The sequence below is a fragment of the Cervus canadensis genome, chromosome 12 (genome assembly GCF_019320065.1).
Source record: "Cervus canadensis isolate Bull #8, Minnesota chromosome 12, ASM1932006v1, whole genome shotgun sequence".
Lineage (NCBI taxonomy): Eukaryota > Metazoa > Chordata > Mammalia > Artiodactyla > Cervidae > Cervus > Cervus canadensis.
This window is the reverse complement of record NC_057397.1, coordinates 30,016,701-30,038,329: the sequence shown is the minus strand read 5'-3', so window position 1 is coordinate 30,038,329 and position 21,629 is coordinate 30,016,701. Positions and strand designations below refer to the sequence as shown.

Sequence of the window (21,629 nt, the reverse complement as noted above, 5' to 3'; positions counted from 1 at the left end):
TTTTTCTTAAAAGCCTAACTAGGGAAAGGATATTCTCATTCACAGCTCCATGTGAATTCAATGTCCTTCAGTTGTGATATTTTCTCTCCAGTTCCTGGCATTTGATCCTCCCCCATATCCTGCTTTCTCAACTATAGGCTATTCATAGTTTAATATTTTGTGCATATATGAACCCGGAATCGGGCAGTACTATGTGAATGAACGCTGAGAAAGAGAAAGAAAGTTAACCTTTGGGGCAGCTTGCAGGGTGGTGGCGTGTGTCCTCAGAGTGCAGTTGAGTGCTACAACGACCTGAAAAGGAAAAAGAACATGTCAAGACTATTTATTTTGATGGTTGTGTTCAAAAAACAGGAGAGCATTCAGCCTTAGCCCTCGCATCTCTCAGGTCACCAGCAGTCACTGAACAGAGCATCTGTTAAGTGCACTACATTTGTTACCCCCAGGACCTGGCCCTGTGCAAGCGCAGCTGGATGCGGCAAGAGCCAGGACCCCCCGTGACCATCTCTAGGCCTGTCTCAGGGTATGTTAGAGGACCTGGCTGTGTGTTATTAATATTTATGGTATAAAATCAGGACTTTTCTCCAGCAGAGGCTTTCATCTTACTTTCAAAAAATTAGCATGGCATTTACATGCAACTAAAATTTCAAATATCTGGGAAGTTTCCCACTTAAGGGTGTGCTTACCTGATCTTAGAAGCATACCATCAGTGCCTAGGTGTGTTCTCGGCTCTCATTACTAGAATCTAAACAAGAAATATTTCCAAGGATTTGAATTAGTCTTCCCTTTTTTAAAGGCATCTCTTAGGGAGCATTAGGAGGGCTGACCCCTCACCACAGGGTCCTCAGCCACGCGGCAAGGTCCCCATCCTCGACCCCGGGTCCTCCTGCCTCTCCTCGACGTCTATGTAGAAACCTCAATTCCAGTTAAAGGAAGAAACTGACACTGGTAATAAAAATAATTTATTTTTATCAAGAAGTAGTTACATCATATAAAGAGCAAACTTACTGCCTTCGTTGGCACAAAAATAGAGGCAGAAAGATGGGACATGTAAGTGCATGGCTCACAGGAATATAATCACTAACAACTCTATCATTTATACTGAGTCAGTAGTTATCAATGAGAAATAGCACATCTGATTCTGATTACAGAGCAACAGCTATAACCAGTATATTTACTAAGTGAAGAAATGATTTTGAATAGTGATGATAATAGCAGATGTACATATAGCAAAGAATATTCTTACAGTACTGTTAAGATACTTGTTTTATTCACCTTATCTTACAAGCAGAATTTAAAATAATGCACATATGGTAGTTGATTCCAAGAGTTCATTACCACCCCACTTTATGGCAAAGTTGTGCAAAAATAATTCTGTACAATTCTACATTATATAAATTAATAGCCATGGCTTTTTATTTATGTACATAATATAAATACATCATATACATCATCATGGAAAAAAATATACCTTATATACAGATGGAATATGAGTAACTGCCATGTACAGGCCAAAAGTAGCACACATTATTCAGGTTCAGGTTTCACATTCCTTCCACCTTCAAAGGCACTACTGGGTCCAGTACAGACCGATTTTAACCGTGTGCAGTAGACAGGCCCTGCCAGGTGAAAGCGCCTGGTCTGCCAGGACCCTGCTGCTGCTCCTGCCTCAGCTGCTCCGCCATGAATCGCTTCAGTGTTTCTGAGGTGCCTGGGCGGAGCCAGGGCTCAGTGGCTACAGAGTTTGATCCGTCGTCACCCCGGTGCCTCATGATGTCATCAGGGTCAACCAGTGAACTCTCATCATCTAAAGGAGGCAAGAGAGACGACTCAGGTAACAGGAGCGGCAGGTAGATGATGGGAGCAGACCTCCTGTATTCTAACCCATTAAGCTCTGCATTTCTCCACAGCATTGTGTTCTAAACTGTCCTGTTTTGTCCACACCCCTCCTTATAGAGATAGGAAAGCAAACCCAGGAACAAGCCAGGATCAGCTAAGCAAGGTGACTCTATGGTCCCAGCACCCACACGGATTCAAGGGCAGCAGATGACACCAGATGACTAGAAAAGTGTCCACAGTCTTACTTTGTGTCCCAAGTAAAACTTTTTTTCTGTTTTTAGAGATGTTTTGGAAATACTCCTAACACTGCTTTAAGGAAATAAGGTAATTGTAGGAAAACATTAGACAGGGATGAAATTACTTCCATTCTTATACCTAATCTAAGAGGTTTTATTTATTCCATTAAGACGTAGCTCTCATTTTTCATTCTTTTAATTAGTTACACACAGAGCTTCTCTATTTAACTTCTCATTAGATATAATAATAGGAAAATCTGTCTTCCCTACCCTGTGATGTCAATTTCTTTTTTTTTTTTAATTACATCTGCTGGTCTGTGAAGCATTAGGGACATGTGCAAAGGGACATGTGCAATCAATGCAAAGGGACATGTGCAATCAATGCAATGAGCAATCAGTCTACAACATACTAAAAAGCTGTTTGAAAGGACAATGTTTTAAAAAAAGTTCAGAAGTTGAAACTCTTCTGAAAAAGATACTTCAAATGGTTTATTTTCTCTCAAGTATATCCTTGTTCACTATTAATTCAACTTACTGGTTCTAAAAGAAATTGATGAATAGGTAATTCTCAGTACAGATTAAAATGTCTTTTAGTCAGAAAGCAAGCATTCTTTCCCACTGTCCACATTTTTCTAGGTATGGTATGAAAAGTACTTATCTTATCAGTCTACCATGTTGTCTGGTATTTGGTAAGAAATTCCTACAGTCAGCACACATGATATCTTGATAGAGATGGTATAAGTACAGTTTTAAATTAATACAACATTAAAGGTTGTATCTAAAATATATCTTTCAAAAATCTTAAAAAAATGGCTATTAGAAAATTATTGTAATGTAGTCTAACAGAATAAGGTGAATTGTTCAAATAGACCACTCTGCTATTTGCTACAGCTAATAACAGGGCTTATTACTATATTATCATCCTATTATCCTCATGTCATAGCAGTGCCATAAAGAAGGTGGCCACGAGCTGGCAGAGGAGCTCGGGAGTTGCCTTAGAAGTGTCCTGCCTGCCTGTGCTCAGTGATTAAGCTTTTAACCCGGTGTTCACCAAAGATGTGAGATACAGCAATGCCTTGCATGATAAAAAAAAAAACAAAACTATATTTTGACATTTAAAAAGAAAATACTATCCTGAAGCTTTTTTGCTTTATCCACATATAGAAAGCCAAGTAAAAAGGTTAAAAAAATTTTCTTTGTACTACTACAAATTTATAAAAGATGTGTTATATAAAGAACAAGGTTTTAAAGTTGACTTCTGATAATCTGTCACTTCAGTCCAGACATCCTGGAATGCAAAGTCAAGTGGGCCTTAGGAAGCATCACTACGAACAAAGCTAGTGGAGGTGATGGAATTCCAGTTGAGCTATTTCAGATCCTAAAAGATGATGCTGTGAAAGTGCTGCACTCAGTATGCCAGCAAATTTGGAAAACTCAGCAGTGGCTACAGGACTGGAAAAGGTCAGTGTTCATTCCAACCCAAAGAAGGTCAATGCCAAAGAATGCTCAAACTACTGCACAACTGCACTCATCTCACACGCTAGTTAAGTAATGCTCAAAATTCTCCAAGCCAGGCTTCAGCAGTACTTGAACCGTGAACTTCCAGATGTTCAAGCTGGATTTAGAAAAGGCAGAGGAACCAGAGATCAAATTGCCAACACCTGGATCACAGAAAAAGCAAGACAATTCCAGAAAAACATTTACTTCTGCTTTATTGACTGTGCCAAAGCCTTTGACTGTAGATCACAACAAACCATGGAAAATTCTTGGAGAGATGGGAATACCAGACCACCTGTCCTGCCTCCTGAGAAATGTGTATGCAGGTCAAGAAGCAACAGTTAGAACTGGATATGGAACAACAGACCAGTTCCAAATTGGGAAAGGAGTACATCAAGGCTGTGTATTGTCACACTGCTTATTCAGAGTACATCATGTGAAATGTTAGGCTAGATGAAGCACAAGCTGGAATCAAGACTGCCTGAAGAAATGTCAATAACTTCAGATATACAGATGACACCACCCTCATGGCAGAAAGCAAAGGGGAACTCAAGAGCCACTTGATGAAAGTAATGGAGAGTGAAAAAGCTGGCTTAAAACACAACATTGAAAAAACAAAGATGATGGCATCCAGTACCATCATTTCATGGCAAATAGATGGAGAAACAATGAAAAACAGTGACAGACTTTATTTTCTTGGGCTCCAAAATCACTGCAGATGGTAACTGCAGCCATGAAATTTAAAGATGCTTGCTCCTTGGAAGAAAAGCTATGACCAACAGAGACAGCATATTAAAAAGCAGAGACATTACTTTGCCAACAAAGGTCCGTCTAATCAGAGCTAAGGTTTTCCCAGTAGTCATGTATGGATGTGAGAGTTGGACTCTAAAAGAAAGCTGAGTGCCGAAGAATTGATGCTTTTGAATTGTGGTGTTGGAAAAGACTCGAGAGTCCCTTGGACTGCAAGGAGATCCAACCAGTCCATCCTAAAGGAAATCAGTCCTGAATATTCATTGGAAGGACTGATGCTGAAACTGAAGCTCCTGTACTTTGGCCACCTGATGCGAAGAACCGACTCCTTGGAAAAGACCCTGATGCTGGGAAAGATTGAGGGCAGGAGGAGAAGGGGACGAGAGGATGAGATGGTTGGATGGCATCACTGACTCGATGGACATGATTCTGAGCAAGCTCCAGGAGTTGGTGACAGACAGGGAAGCCTTGCGCGCTGCAGTCCATGGGGTCGCAGAGTCGGACGTGACTGAGCAAGTGAACAACTTCTTCAGTAGGGAAGCAAGACACCAGTACAAATCAACATTTTCCCTGCTGAAAGCAAAGTCTGGATATGTTTAACACAAAAAAACCTTATCTATTTAGAATCCACTTGAAAAGGGGTACTCTCTCTGGTAGGAAGAATCTGCTGCAAAGTTAATCCTTAGGCTGTGCAACTCAAAGGATTTAGAACTCACTTCCTCTCTCAGCCATCAGTGAAAACCTCCATGAAGCAGGTTTGAGTTTTCACCGAATCTGCTGTTGGCTATTACACTTGGCCTTTTACCTGCAGTAATAGGTTTATTCTGAAGTTCATTCAGTCTTCTCATTCGTTCTTCATTTCTCATTCTAAGTTGATCAATATTTATACTGGATACAGATTTTAAAGAGACACCATCTGGTGGCACATCAGGGTGACTGTTATCCTGTAATTAAGAAAACAGAACTTCAGAAATGATCATTAACATAAAATATGTTCACAATAAACCAGTGAATCAAAACATGTTCTTAACCTTGATAAATGTATAGTGGTGAACAAAATTAAATCTGTAGCATTTAAATTCTAACTTGTGTTTATCCTTGCAGGCTCAGATGAAGGTAAAGCATTTAGTGATAACATATAAATGCTATCAGAGTGGATAAAGGTGGGGAATTACAAAACACAAAAGGAAAAACTGAAACATCGAGGGCTAAGAATCAGTCCAGCTATGCTAACCAAGACAGCCTGGTCCTGGCCTAAGGGTAGACATGGATGAGTGGAATAGAAATAAAGAGTCCAGAAATAAGCCCTTATACTTAGGGGCAGAAAAACCAATAAAATTCACTAGGATTTTTCTCAACAAATGGTACCAGAATAACAATATCTACATGTAAATAACGAATTTGAACCCTTATGCCTCATACCACTTGCAAAAATTAGCTCAAAGTGCATTCACTGACCTAAATTTTTTTTTTTTTCACTGACCTAAATTTAAGAGCTAAAACTCTTAGAAGAAAACACAGAAATAACTTTCACGATCATGGGTAGGCAATGGTTTCTTAGATACGACAGCAAAAGCACAAGCAAAAACAGGATTGATAAGCTATACCTCTGTCAAGATCAAAAGCTTCTGTACTTCAGTGGACACCATCAAGAAAATATGTTAAGTCTAATATAGGACTTGTATCCAGTATCTATAAAGAGCTTAGAACTCAACAATGAAAAGATGACCCGATTAGAAAATGGGCAAAGGATTTGAATAGACCTATCTCCAGAGAAGATCTCCAAACAGCCAAGAAGCACAAGAAAGGATGCTCAGTATCATTTTGTCAGAAAAATACAAAATCAAATCCACAATGAAATAATACTTTACACTCGCTAACAAATGTTGGCCAGGGTGTAGAGAAACTGGAACCTTCACAGACTGTTCACAGAGTGGGAATGTAAAATGGAGCAGCCACTTTGGAAAACAGTCTGGTAGTTCCTCAAGATGTTATAGCATCAGAAAACATCTGTATGCTAACTTTAAAAGCTGCTATATTGATAACAGAGAAAAAGTGGGAACAACCCAAATGTCTATCCATTGTTGAATAAACAATTGAAAAAAAATGTGGAATATCCTTATGATGAAATATTAGTTGGCAATAAAAAGGAATCAATTACATGTTATGACTCAGAGGACCTTTGTGTCCCAGTAACCTGCCCATGGTCATCCAGCATTTGGTGGCAGAGCCTCAGTTCCGACCCATGTCCAGCTTAATCAAGAGCATGTTCTCTTTCTTTACTGGACCACACCAGTTTAGCCATGAGTCGGCCCAGACCTCTCCTTCCTACACTTGAAAAAACAAGAGGACATTTCATACATACGAAGTCCAATCCTTTCAGTTTGTTCCTCCTGCGCTCTCTGGCAGAGGGCAGCGGAGACAGCAGCAGGAAGCCCCCATCCTCAATGGCAGGGTACGTCTCGCCATGCGCACCTAGAGGACATGGGGGGAAGCTGTGAACATCCACCTTTAACGTATCCATTTAGAGCTAATCCAAGGCTGTTTATTAAGATATTATTTACATGTGATAAAATCTGCCCACAATAAACAGTGATTTTTAAAGAACTGCACGATCACTATGCTCTAGTTTTAGAAATTTTGATCACCTCAAAAAAGCTCACTTGTGCTGACAAAATCACTCCACCACTTCCACCTGCCAAGCATGTGAACACTGATCTGCCTTCAGTCTCCAGATGTGTACTGTTCCTAAGATTCCATATGGAATTCTACAATGTAATATTTTGTGGGGCTTGTTTATTTTTTGCAGAACAAAAAATAGTAAGCTAAAGACATGATATTTCGTCCCTAAATGCTTTAGCAGACGCCATATAAGAACAAGGGCCACAGATTGTACAGCTACAATCTCAGTACCACATTCAGGAAATGTAACATTGATACAATACTATCATTTAATATATAATTGATACTCAAATTTCTGAAATTATAGTTTTTTTTAAAGCAGCAATAACTATATTCTATTGAATGAGAAATGGGCTTTTCTAAAACTCCAAAAATGAAGTTTTCTGACTTCTTTATTATACCCCACCAGTAACTCACTTGCTCTTTTTTTTAAACGGTTTACAAGTTTTTAAGGTCAGTAAAACTGAGTGGAAGGCACAGAGAATTCCTATTAAACCCCCTGCCACCAACGTATTCAAAGCTTACCCATCTATCAACAGCCCCCACAAAATGGTACATTTGTTAAAACCAATGAACCTACAATGACACATCATTTTCGCTGAAAGTCCATAATTAGGGTTCATTCCTGGGGTTGTACACCCTATGGCTTTTAACATATCCACCATTCCAGTATCATACAGGATAGGTCCACCGCCCTAAAATCCTCTATGTCTCACCTATTCATTCCTCCCCCTGCTGTAACCTTGTGGCAAGCACTGATTTTTTTTTTAAACTGCCTCCATAGTTTTACCTTTTCCAGAAAGTCATAGTTAAAACCATACAATATGTAGATTATTCAGATTGACTCCTTTCCCTTACAAACATTCAAGGTTCCTCCATTTCGAAAAAAAGCATTGTAGCGCAATGCTTTTTAGCACCGAATAATACTGCATTGTCCAGCTCTATCACTGTATATCCATTCATCTACTTAGAGACAACTTGGTTGCTTCCAGATCTTAGCAATTATGGATAAAACTGCTAAAAACATCTGTGTGCAGGTTTCTGTGTGAACATAAGTCTCAACTCCTTTGGGTAAATGTGAATGCTGGATCATACGGTAAGGGTATGTTTACTTTTGTAAGAAACCACCAAACCATCTTCCAAAGTGATGGTACTGATTTCCATTCCCACCAGCAATGAGTTAGCGTACCTCTGGCTCCATATTCTGCCAGCGCTTGGCAGAATATGTGTCCGTGTTCCAAATCTGGGTCATTCCATTGGTATGTGGTGGTGTCTCGTGTTGATCTGAGTTTCCCTGATGACACGTGACCTGTGTTTCCCTAATGATAATGATGTACATGGGGCACCTTTTCATATGCTTACTTGCCATCCTCTGTCTGTGGTGAAGTGTCTGGATCTTTTGCCCATCTTTTAACAGGGCTGTTCTCTTAACTGTTTTAAGAGTTCCTGGTGTACTTGGGATAGGAGTCCTTTATTAGACATGCTTTGTACAAATATTTTCTCCCTGTCTCTGGGCTTGTCTTATTTTCTTGCCATTTGCAGGTCACCGAAGTTTAATTTTAACGAGGTCCAAACAAAGAGTGGGCTTCCCTCATAGCTCAGTCGTAAAGAGTCTGCGTGCAGTGCAGGAGACCTAGGTTCGATTCCTGGGTCAGGAACATCCCTCCAGTATTCTTGCCTGGGGAATCCCATGGACAGAGGAGCCTGGTGGACTACAGTTCATGGGGTCCCAAGAGTCAGACATGATTGAGCAATTAAGCACAGCACAAAGAGTAAAGTAATGATTTTTTAGGTATGGAGAAAAACACCTGAATATAAATAATGCTAAATATTTAAACAAATAGATTGCTAAAATAAACATACTCACCAATAAAAGCACTATCAGATTCTAATAATGAGTTTGTCAAGAAATCATCAGTGTCATCTCTGGGCTAAAAAGAACATCATATATTAATGACTATTTTTATTAGTCCTGTGTAGAAAAACAACAAATCTGTACAAAGAGGCACAAGTCTCCACACTCCCCAAAACTAGCAAAAGTGCATGGGGAGAAGTAGGACTGGCTGGTTCCCTCTTCCACCACATTCCAATGCCTAGAAACCACAGGAAAAGACCTTTTATTATTAAGAGTTACATTACCACTGATAGAAATATAATAGAGTGTGAAGCAATGAACCAAATTAAACATTTAAAGTCTTTACATCATTGTCAAGATTTATTTATTCTCTCAATAAATCTGTTGAGTGCACTTAGTATTTCCTGCATGTGAGATACTGGAGATAGAGGAGTAGGAGTTTCTGCTATGGAGTGGGTCACGCTCCTGAGGGGAGAGGCGTGCCCTCGGTAACGACAGCCCCATGGGACGGCATGTGTTCCAAAGACACAGCATGATAGACGGGGATGTAAGAGTAGGGCAAGTAATGCTAGGGTCGGGCTTGTAATGAGCTCTCAAATTAGAGGCACGAAATTTACATCTAGGGTTTACAACAGAGAATGTCATCTTACACACTGGAAGAAATCTAAACTCACCCCACACCCCTCCCTGCACGTCCCTACCAGATTTCTAGGATGTGCTAGAACACTCCAGTGAAGAGCTGTCCACTAACCTCTAAGGAAGTGCACGCACTGAGGCATAGTACTGGTTACCAGAAAGTTCTTATCTTTCACGGAGGTCTTCCATATACTGAATTCTTTCAGTATATGAACTGAATTCTTTCACCTTTAACACCCAAGGACTGTACTTCTGCCTTCAAGAAGACAGTAATGGTGATAAGAGCTTCTCAAATTACCAACTGGTCTGAACCAGCAGCTGTCCTTAACACTGTGCATACACTGTCCAGCCTCTCTTCTGTCTCACTGTCCTTGCCACACTGGAAAGAGTGACCACCTCAGCCCAATCTTCTCCACGACAATCTTGAGTCTCCATAGAGTCCAGTCTCTAGGAAGGTGAGCCCCAAGTCTATTGGCTTTTCTTTTGTGACAGCCTTGTTGAGCTGTCGGTTCATGCTCAGTTTCTACGCAGCAAAACGTGGGGTTACTGGTCAGCATTTAACTAAAACCCCAGTGGTTAAATTCCAGTGCCTTTTCACTGAGAAATGTGCTGCCATATACAGAGGAACCTACAGTGTGTTCAGAAAAGATGTCCATGCACTTCCGGTAATGTGGGACAGGGAAGGGCTCTGGATTCAGCCTGCGTCCAGACATGGACTTTACTGCTCACTGGCTGTGTGATCGTGGCCTGAGTCTCCTCTTAAGTAAAATGGGGGTAGGCAGACCTTCTTGTCAACTTCAGAGCAAATACACACCAAGTACCTCGCAGGCAGTATGGGTATGGACTTGCTGCTGTGAGACTGTTACTACCACTATCAGTTCAAAACCAGCACCAACTGGTAACACTGAGCAAGTAGCAGCCTAGCTGAGCCTTATTTTTACAATCTGAAAATGGAGATAATATTACCTGTACTATTAGTGTGGGGAAGATTAAATTTATTTCCAACCTCAATCTTTCCCCAAACTTTTCCTCTTAGCCATCTATTCACCACCTCCCAACTGTCTGTCTAGTGGGCATCTTAGACCTACCAACTAAATATTTTATAATTTCTCCTTGTTTCTTGGCTTCCCTTATGGCTCAGCTGGTAAAGAATCTGCCTGCAGTGCAGGAGAACTGGGTTCAATTCCTGGCTTGGGAATATCCCCTGGAGAAAGAAAAAGCTACTCACTCCAGTATTCTGACCTGGAGAATTCCATGGACTGTACAGTCCACGGGGTCACAAAGAGTCGGACACAATTGAGTGAAAGTAATCCCTCGGAGGGCAAAGAGTTTTGTTCACTCCTGTGCCCCCAGGCACGTACAGTATTATCTGGTCCATAGTAAGTGTTCCACAAATATCTGCTGAACAAAAATGGCTCGCCCCGCCCCGCAATGGCTCAGTATTCGCACAGATGTCTCTTTCTCAGGATAAGTTATGCCCTTTACAGGTCTCACCACTGCATGTATTACAGACTCTTACTCCCACCACTACTGCCTGCACTAAAACTGATCACATTCATTATGGAACAGGCCGCACAAGGGTTTTTAATGTTTTATCTCATTTAATCCTCACAATAGCCTTTGAGTCATTTTTTTAATCCAGTTAATAATAAACATCTATGGAGAAATCACTACATGCTAGGCCTATTCTTATGTGTTTGCAGATATTAATTGATTTTAATCTTATAGTCACCCTCAGAGATAAGTACTATCATCCCATTTTACAGACTAGGAAACTGAGGCAAAGAAAGATTAAATAAAAGATTAAGTACCTTGCCTAAAGTCACACAGCTAAAAACATACTAACTTGAATAGCCTAGCTCTAGAGTCCTATTCTTGGTCATTACAGTAAGCTTTCTCTAGGTTATTAGACTTTACCTACCCATAACACTGATGGGACAAGATTTAAATTCTTTCTTAACTCAGTATTTCTAAAGAATTCAAAATTGGAATACTCCCTTATCATGTTCCTAAAATCTTCTACCACTCAAAAACTAGCTTGAAAAATTATAACTTTTCTTACCATTCTGTGGTCTCGTACTTTAGTGCTTGGGACAGCATCCAAGTCAACTATAGTCAATGAGGGGTAAAAACGAGATAAAAGGTTAGAAAATACTTTACAAATAAATTTTAGAGCATCTTTTGTAGTTAATCCCTTACTGGAAATTACTTTTCAATGATCATACTTCAGAATATTTTAAAGATACTTCTTGTTTATCAATAAATATAACCCAGCACCCAATTCATTCCAGGTGCATAAAATTCTTCCATTCACATGTAATAAATAAAAATCACTGTGAATTTAAAACTGACGCCTATAGAAACAGAACCATCTCCTATTTCTGCAATCTGTGTAGAAAATTGTTGAGAAGAGCTAAACAACTCCCTTATGTGGCATTGAAGGAAATTAATTCAACTCCAAGCGCCTGGTTTCAGGGGTGAAGATTTTTGGATCAGCTATCCCAAAGGCCTCTCTGATTTGACCAGGGTTTGATGTGTTCCTCTGAATAGCATATTTTATCCTTTTAGCTACTGCCTTTGGGAATAAATAGACTACTGATGGTAGCCTGTATTCCTTCTTAAAATATTTTATAGCCATGTTTTTGATTGTTGTGAGTTACATCATATTCTTATGAATTAAGTCATCACAGTATTTGGTAGAAACTGGGGTGGTTGCCATAGTGGGTGTACACCCTCAGTGCCAAAATGGACCTGTATCCACATAGGCTAAAATTAGCCCATAAGTAGTCCCCAAGTTGCCAAGATCACACCAGATCAGATCATCAGCTAGGTCACCTATAGGAAAGTTCCACCAAAGTGGGTGTAACGATTGAAGACTGTACTTGCTTCTCCCCTCTCTCCTAATAATATGCCTACTATTTATCATGGACTCTGGGTTACTCTGCTGTCAGAGGGTGATCAATAAGACCACTGTTAAAAGTTCTGTAAAGACGGAGGGAGGACGTCCCCTATCCCCTTCACTAAAGTCTTGCCCTGTGTCTGGGCCTGACGTGGTACACAACTTACTCCTGTGATCCTCTCATGTGATCAAAACAGGCTCCTCAGATTCTGCTGGTCAGACAAGCCTGCTAAGTAGGGTTTTGAATTTTCCTAAAAATAACTGGTAGGACCGTCTCCTTCTATTCTTGTTACTTAATTGCTGTATTTTTATGACTCATTTTCCATGGCTGCACTCAATGGCCTGAAGGCCGGCAAAGCTGGTGAGATATTGCGAGGGTCATGCAGGACCCATCCATGTTCTCTGAGGCCACTAGCACCACTCCACCCCTGGGTGCCCACCCCACCTCCAGTTACACACTCCCAAGGGACCCTAGATTTCTCCTTTGCAACATTCATCACACTTACTTAGCATCTAACTTCTCCAGTAGAATATAAATTCCTTGAGAGCAGCAGCATATTTCATTCATCCCCATACTCCCTGGATATGGGGCAGTACCCACGCTCATAGCAGGCACTCAGTAAGTTATCTGCTGATTAGCTAATTACACAGAGATATACTTATAGCCCAGTATGAGGCTTACTTATAAAGATTTTATGCTGTATCAAAACCCACAGACACACATGGTAGAAATGTCCCCCAGGACACTGGTGTGTATGCCAGGCATTCTTTCCCCTGGTGCAGATGTCTCCTGGCCTCGTCAAGGTACTCAACCCTTCTGGCTACAGTGAATGGATGGACTCCGCTCATGCATGGACAGCCAATCACGGCCCTCTCTGGGACTTACTCTTTTCTGGGACTACAGACCAAAGGGGCATGTGAGTGTGGGGCTGCCATTGGAGGCTGCCTGCCTTGGAGATGGCAGAAATATTAGAGATGGAGAAAGAAAGCCGACAGAAAAACAACCCACTGAAACGATCTGAAATAGCAATGATTATTTTTTGCCTTTAGCACCTTCCTGCATTTTTAGTTTATTCAGTCTCTTCTGCTGCTCTCTTAGCAAGGCTTGCTGTTCTATCTCCAAGGTGTCATTATCTCTTGGATCATCCGGGTACATAGATTTCAGATCAGCTCGTGTTTCTGAATCTGGTACAAAAATAAGTTATGTAACCAAGTTAAATCTTGTTTCCAAATGAGATTTTATAAAACTTCACTATAGATAACATATGAAATAACCTAAATTCAAAATCAAGGAACAATATAAATAATGAGACATCAGCAAAGTCAAAGCACATCATCATACAACTAATGAACATGAAATTAATATTCTTTAAATAAATACATTTTCACAAACTCAACATTATTAGGGAGCCCCAGAACAAGCAGCGCCTTACTGCCACATACTCCATCCCAACCCCCACTTCCCCAAGAAGCTCCCCAGAGCCTGCACCCACATGCAGGAGCATCTAGGCCGGCAGTCAGATGGCTGTGACTCTGGCAGCCACCAGACACTGAATCAGAGTTGAGCCCTCAAATATACTGGAAAAACGGAAACATAATGTTATTGGCCAATTAATATTTGTAAATATCATGCCAAAAAACAAAAACAAGGTAAAAATACAGGCCAGCTGGAGCATTAAGAGGGACATCATATCTGGAGGAAATGACAGACTAAGAATTCACCTATGGCACAAGTTCAAGAATATCAACTGATCAGAATGAAAATGTTAAACCTTAATTTCTAAATCTTGAGAATAAAGATATAGTTCACACGTTTAAAAATCTTTTGACCCATAGTAGAATCAAGCAAAATCCTGTGCCCCACCCCCTATCCCCTTGTTTATAGAAAGGCTGAAATCTCCCAGGCCTCCATGAGTTACCAAAAAGCAGGCTCAAGCAGCTAATGATTAGGACAACAGAGTTCCAGATTTGTGTCTGCTACAATTCCTGACTTGTTCTACAGATACTCTGAACTCTCACCAGAGGGAAAGTGCATGATGACCAGACTGCAGTCACAACATAAACTGCTCCATCTTGAGCAGTACTGAATTTATGGCTAGGACAGTTCCAAGAACTGGCCTCAAGAGAATGGGATTAACACTTTTGCTCATACTAACTGATATCTTTGTGGGCATCAAAATAGTTGTAGCTTGTTCTGCCCATATATGTAAACGGGCAAGTATGACTGCCAGCAGAGAGATGCCACAGAGCATGTCAACATCTCTAATACAGCATCTTGTGTCAGCATGAAGTTACAGAAAAGGGACCTTCACACATGATTCCACAGAAATGGAAAGACGTTCTGACAAGTGGGGGTTTGTGAGCAGCTTTTGGCAGGAAAGAATTCTCTGCAGGCAGTCCCTTTGTCTTGTCACTAACCTTAAACCGGGCACCCCAAGCTCTACTTACCTCAAGCCCTAGCACACCTTTCAAATCTTTTGATCACGCAATACCTTGCCTAATTTGTTGACTCTTTCCATATATCAAGTAGAAATGAAGAACAGGTGATTAACAGATGACCATATCTCTTTCCTAGCTTCCCCTTCAGTAATCTTGTAAACAAACCATGTGAATCAGATAGCATCTAAAGAAAGGTCAGGAGGAGTCCACAAGCCTGCACGCAATGGGGGGGCGAAGACTATGACCCCCATCTCACTGACTAACTGAGATTACTTCCCTTCACTCTGACCCCCATCTCACTGATTAACTGAGATTACTTCCCTTCACTCTGACCCCCATCTCACTGATTAACTGAGATTACTTCCCTTCACTCTGACCCCCATCTCACTGACTAACTGAGATTACTTCCCTTCACTCTGACCCCCATCTCACTGACTAACTGAGATTACTTCCCTTCACTCTGACCCCCATCTCACTGACTAACTGAGATTACTTCCCTTCACTCTGACCCCCATCTCACTGACTAACTGAGATTACTTCCCTTCACTCTGACCCCCATCTCATTGACTAACTGAGATTACTTCCCTTCTTCCATTTAAGAAGTTTCATGGTCCAGCAGAATCTTTGGAGATGGTTTTGAGGGGGACACTGAGTCTACCATCTCCCTAGACTGTCAGCATTCTGACTGACAACAACTTTCCTTCCTACCAACTTTTACAAGTATTGACTTTTTAAAGCAACAAGCAGCCAGCCAGAGCTTATTCCATAACAACAGTGGAAAATGGGAACATGCTGAATATCTTAGAGTTAGAAAATGATTAAGAGCAAAGTTAACAGAAGAGGCTCTGGACACATGGACGTGGCTTCACCCGACTTGCCCACTTCCAGACTGTTTCCTCCGTAAAAACAAGAGACATTAACAACAAGTCATATGATGAATGAGAACTAGTTGTGGTAACAGGGAAATGAATGCCTCAATTTTATGGTTTAAGCCTTTTTGTTTTCAAGATCTCCTTACCTTCTTAAAAAGCTAAGAACCCCCAAAGAGCTTTTATTCACCACTGTCCCACACATCACATTAGAAATTAAAACTAAGAAACTTTTAAAACATGAAAATACAAAAACACATTCTATTAGCTTCAGAGCAATGAAGTTATCACATGCCATAAAACTTCTCAAAAACCTGTACACACAGGAAAAAATAAAACTTGAAGGACAAATAATGACTTAGTTTATAATAAACATAGTTTTGACTTCAAAAAGTCCCCTGACCAAATTCTAAGACCTACTGGATTAATATAACACCTGGCATATAATAAGCAATCAATAAATGATAGCATAAAAACATAACTATGGTATATGTAATTGATGACATGTATATCTAAGTGGAAAATAAAATTGAGTAACATAATTACATCTAGCTTTTATCTTTCTCATTTTAATTAAGCTCAGAAAGACTAGTAAATACACCAAATATCAACTGTTTTTATATTTAGGTGATTTGAGTAAAGAGATGTTTCCCTCTCTTTGTAGATTTTCAAAACTTCTAAAATAGGTACTACTTTTAAAATGAGAAACAGAAGTAAACTCATCTGGTACAGGTTATGTGACCATCATCCAACAGCCTGCCTCCTCTGCTCCAAAGGCTGCTCTGAGAGTGCTCCTGAGTAAAAATCACATATAACACATTCTGGTTCCCCTACACATTTTCAGTCTCCCAGGCCTTTGTTACCCTGGCAAGCCAACTTCCCTAATGAGCTTTCTCTCCTCCTTCTAAGTGGCTGCATCACACTTTTTACTCCCTTCCTTCAACAACCCTTCCTTTCCTCCGCTGCTCAGGGACTCTGCCCTCTTCAGCGGCCGTTCCCTCCCTCCCCTACACTACAAGCCTCTTACTTCTCCAACACCTTTCACATCGGCATCCTAACAAGTTCCTCCAGGACCCTGTGATCCCCCCTTCCCACCCATGCTTCTTCCAAGGGTTCTTATGCTTATTGCCTCCAACGCCATGCCTACTAATTATTCAATCCTCATTCCAAACGTAATTGGCTTCTGATCCAATAATTCTGCCAAAAAGATCTATTTGAGGTTACCAGTGACCTCTGATGTGATTGACACCTTCCAATATTCACTTTACACAACCCTCCTCCCTGGCAGACTCTGTTCCCTCAGTTTCAGGATTGACATTCTCCTGCTTTTCCTCCAATCACTGACTTTTTCTTCATCTCTTTCCTAAGCTCATCTTGCTGTCCATCCTCCACTAAATGCCAGGTGCCACTCTTCACACTATGTCACTGATCTAATCCACTCCTGTGGCTTTAAGAGCTGTACGCCCTGCAAAATAGCCACACCAAAGCTCTATCCACTAGACTGGTAAACTAAAGAACTAGAGTAATACAGAAGAGTTTTATTCATTATCACTTAAAATAGATACCACAAATGAAACTTTACTTAAGAAAAAGGATACAAATGTCTTTAAAGACCCTTGAATATGGGTAGAACACTCAAGCTCTACCTTTATTTTTTTTTTCATTTATTTATATTAGTTGGAGGCTAATTACTTTACAATATTGTAGTGGTTTTTGCCATACATTGATATGAATCAGCCAGGGATTTACATGTGTTCCCCATCCTGAACCCCCCTTCCACCTCCCTCCCCATCCCATCCCTCTGGGTCATCTTAGTGTACCAGCCCTGAGCACTTGTCTCATGCATCAAACCTGGACTGGCAATTTGTTTCACATGGCTCTACCTTTAAAATAGCAGCATTCTTACCTCTGTCTTTCAGTTCCTTAAAGTCATGAATATTCTGAGAAGAAGCAGAGTCTAAGCTCTTAGGTGACGGTCTTCTGACAGGAGCTTGTAACCGATGTCTGGCCATATCAAATACATCCATGGAACTTTCTCTTTTCCTATAGATAATAAATTATGATAAAGGTGTTTTTACGGGAAGAAAATCTGAGTTGACATTTAACTCCCTATACAAGAAATTTGGCATCTTTCACTACAGTATATTATAAAAATTTATTCTAGTAGCTGTTATTTCAATTCCCTGTATTAAAATAGGTTATTTATAAGGTCACTATAATCTTTCAAAATGCTCGGAAGCAAAGTATCTTATTGGAAGAATACAATGCGTGAGCTTTACCTTAAAATGTTCACATAGTAGAAACAGTAGTCTTTGGTCAAAGAAATCAAGATTCAAAGACCAGCTTACTATATGTTTGACTGCATCATCTGTGCCTAACATACATGAGGAACTCAATAATATGGTGAATTAACTAACAAATAAGAGATTCTTTTTGTGAAACTATTTATAAAACTGGAATAAAAAACCAACACTAAGATGTCTCTGATCACAATACACAGTGAAAACTACACTGAAGTAAAATATATTTAACTAATTCTTGCTAAATGATGGCAATTCTAACATATATTATCTAACTTAAGTTAGCACACATAATTTACAAGGCACTTTCCAATACATATATTTATTTATTTTTCACTAGACTCTCATGGGGTAGAAATTATTATGCAAGATTTGCAAGTGAGAAAACTGAAAAGCTGCCTGGTTTCTCTTTTTTATACTGATTTGCAAAAAAAAAGAGCACATATAGTCTTCAGTTTATGAATGAAAAGAAATAAAATGTCAATAACCCATTACATTTAATTGAATATGCATGTCTGGAATATGGAAAGTTGCAACAGTTAAGGCATTCATAAAATCTTGAAAGTAACCATAGAAAACCAATACTGACCTATTACTTTGTAGTAGTTGACCTACTACAGAAGAATTCTTTGTTGAAAATTACCACCTTGGGTTAACATTCCACTACCTAGCCAGTCTATGTCTTGACATTCCCTCACCTTGTTTGCTTAGGCCAGAACACGCCTAGAGAATGCTGACAAAAATCTAAGTGAAGCATAATTACGCAGGTCAACATGCTACATTAAAATCCTACCATATCCTGGACTACAGTCATAAATATCAGTATAACTGAATGCATATACAAATTGATAGACACAGTAACAATAACAGATGTTTATGACTTAGTATATGTACATATTATCTAGCTATGTCCACCAAGAGCCTGGTTTATAGACACAGCTCTCCAAGAGGAACCAGGACTCCTTAGAGAAATGGCTGATTCCAGGGCAGGGGCAAGGAATACACAAGAGGATCCTGGAGCCTTCTGCAGCAACAGAGTAAAAAAGTGCTCAAAAAACAAAAGGATGGGACATGTCAAAGAGACACAGGAGCCAACAGGAAAGACGTCTCAGTAGCCAAAGCTGCAACAACTTAAGCAACACCACAAATAACACTGGATGATAACAAAAAGTACAAAATAAATATACATGTAACAACAGGGATATAAGTAAATGGTTGGATAACTAAACAAAGGGAGGAGAAGGGACAATCTTTCTTATAGAAGAATTCTAACAGAAGAATTCTAAATATACGTAGATAACACCCTCTCCAGGAGATGAAGCTTATCCCCACCACCTCTCAGTTCTTTTGAGTGTGCTAAACTTAGTGGTTCCATCACATGCACATCTTGTACCCCCTGATACAATGTGATGAGAAGGCTACCCTGTGTTATTCTTTCCAAAACCCCTTAACCCTGGCCTAATCATGAGAAAACATCAGACAAATGTAGACTGGAGGACATTCTATAGGACAGCCAGCCAATATCCCCCTAAGCTGTCATAGTCATAAAAATACAAGGAAAGAGTAAAAAACTGTCCTGGATCAGAGGATACTAGGAGACATGACAACTAAATGCAGTGTAGTGCCCTGTACTGACTAAATCCTGGAACAGAAAGAAGATACTGATAGAAGAACTGGAAAAATCCATAAAGTCTGGAATTTAGATTGTGATTAATATTCCAATGTCAGCTTCTTAGTTGTGACAAACATCCTGTGAATGTATTGTTAACAATAGGTGAGGTGAGGGGTCTATAGAAACTGTTTGCAACTTTCCTATGGTCTAAAATTATGCCAAAATAAACTTTTTTTTTAGATAAATACTCTTCAAAGAAAATGTGGTAGTTACCCACTTGCATTGATTTTACAAGCTACTAAAAGACTGCAACCTACAGTTTGAAGAATACTGCTTTAGAAAACTTATGAGGCCTTTTGGCAAAAATGATCAGAAGTGTTTGGTAGTCTGTAAGCTATTTTGCTGGAACATAAGTATTTCAGGAAACAATACACTGCTGAAGGAAAATATTTTTAAAAATAGTTTTAAAAAGTAACTGTCTTTGGTTATTCCATCTCTGAAGTTTTCTGCTATTATTATTTTCCCCTCAAGGACCAAGTTTCTATGCCTGATGTTTTAGAAGACCAAAAAGGGCAGGTAAGGAGATTGTTTTATAATTGTCTAGTCTATATCTATGTATGGATGTGAGAGTTGGACTATAAAGAAAGCTGAGCGCCAAAGAATTGATGCTTTTGAACTGTGGTTGGAGAAGACTCTTGAGAGTCCCTTGGACTGCAATGAGATCCAACCAGTCCATCCTAAAAGAGATCAGTCCTGGGAGTTCATTGGAAGGACTAATGTTGAAGCTGAAACTCCAATACTTTGACCACCTGATGGAAGAGCTGACTCATTTGAAGACCCTGATGCTGGGAAAGATTGAAGGTGGGAGGAGAAGGGTACGACAGAGGATGAGATGGTTGGATGGCATCACCGACTCAATGGACATGAGTTTGGGTAAACTCCGGGGGTTGGTGATGGACAGGGAGGCCTGGTGTGCTGCAGTTCATGGGGTCGCAAAGAGTCGGACACGACTGAGCGACTGAACTGAGTCTATGTCTTCTTCAGCTATAACTTTCCTATCTTGAAATTCCTTATCACCTAGCTTACGAAGCAACTTCTGAATCCATCTGAGTCCTAAATTAGTCAATTATTTTTCATGCAGTGATTTCTCTGTAGTGAGGCAATCTATCCCAAGGACAGAGCTTGAAGAATGGTCTGTTCCCACTGCTGATTTGTCACTGTCAATCCTATTAAAAGGGATAAGACTCTTGGTTTGCCTTAAGAAAGTCATACTTCTTTCTTTTTTTCTTTCCTCCTCCTATCAATACTACCACTGTCATCACCACTGCCATAAATACATTACTGGCAGTACAGAGGGACAATTAAAATGCTCAACTTAAAATATTTTGTATTTGGTTAAATCAATATTCATTAAACATCCCATATTTTCACAGTGAATAGATTTCACAACTGTAATGAAACATTTTATGAAGGTAACTTTATCTACATAAAATTCAAGAATGTGAATTAAATAGCATATTAGCTAATTAAAGAAAAAGCTCTTGTGCCAAAAAAAGAAAAGAAAGAAAATATACCATACACTACAAACACAAATAGACTAAAGAAATCACACATTATTTTGTATTAGTTGTCCTGAGTCCCCTCCCTTGCTTGTTGCTTGTGAAATGTGCTCAGTCATGTCTGACTGTGACCCCACGGACCACAGCCTGCCAGGCTCCTCTGTGCATGGGTTTCCCAGGCAAGAATACTGGAGTGGGTCGCCGTTTCCTCCTCCAGGGGATCTTCCTGACCCAGGGAGGGAACCCGTGTCTCCTGCACTGGCAGGCAGATTCTTTACCACTGCGCCACCTAGGGAGTCCCTCCACTAGACTATGACTATTTAGCTTGCTTCTTCTGGGCAGCGGGGAAAGCTATTTTGAATCATTACAATTTCACCAATAATCCATTAAAAACGTTTTTCAAGCTTGCAAAATTCTAATAGATGTGGGTTTATGATAATTAATCCTGTTCCAAAACTA

The 21,629-nt window shown here is 40.0% G+C and overlaps 1 protein-coding gene across 9 annotated transcripts in view; it reads right to left on the bottom strand.

Annotated features, from left to right (window-relative positions):
* Nucleotides 1-943: 943 nt before the first annotated feature.
* Nucleotides 944-21,629, bottom strand: part of CSPP1 (centrosome and spindle pole associated protein 1) — a 109,445-nt gene continuing 88,759 nt past the window's right edge. For 8 of the 9 annotated variants that reach the window (XM_043483475.1, XM_043483478.1, XM_043483470.1 and 5 more), the window contains 7 exons: nt 17,606-17,742; nt 13,436-13,576; nt 11,555-11,601; nt 8,869-8,932; nt 6,685-6,794; nt 5,125-5,263; nt 944-1,804 (listed from right to left, as the gene is read on the bottom strand). In XM_043483475.1, coding sequence (XP_043339410.1) covers nt 1,593-1,804; nt 5,125-5,263; nt 6,685-6,794; nt 8,869-8,932; nt 11,555-11,601; nt 13,436-13,576; nt 17,606-17,742 — 850 coding nt within the window. In that variant the 3' untranslated portion in view covers nt 944-1,592. The remainder of the gene's footprint in view (nt 1,805-5,124; nt 5,264-6,684; nt 6,795-8,868; nt 8,933-11,554; nt 11,602-13,435; nt 13,577-17,605; nt 17,743-21,629) is intronic. The other variant, XM_043483471.1, reaches the window with a different exon arrangement.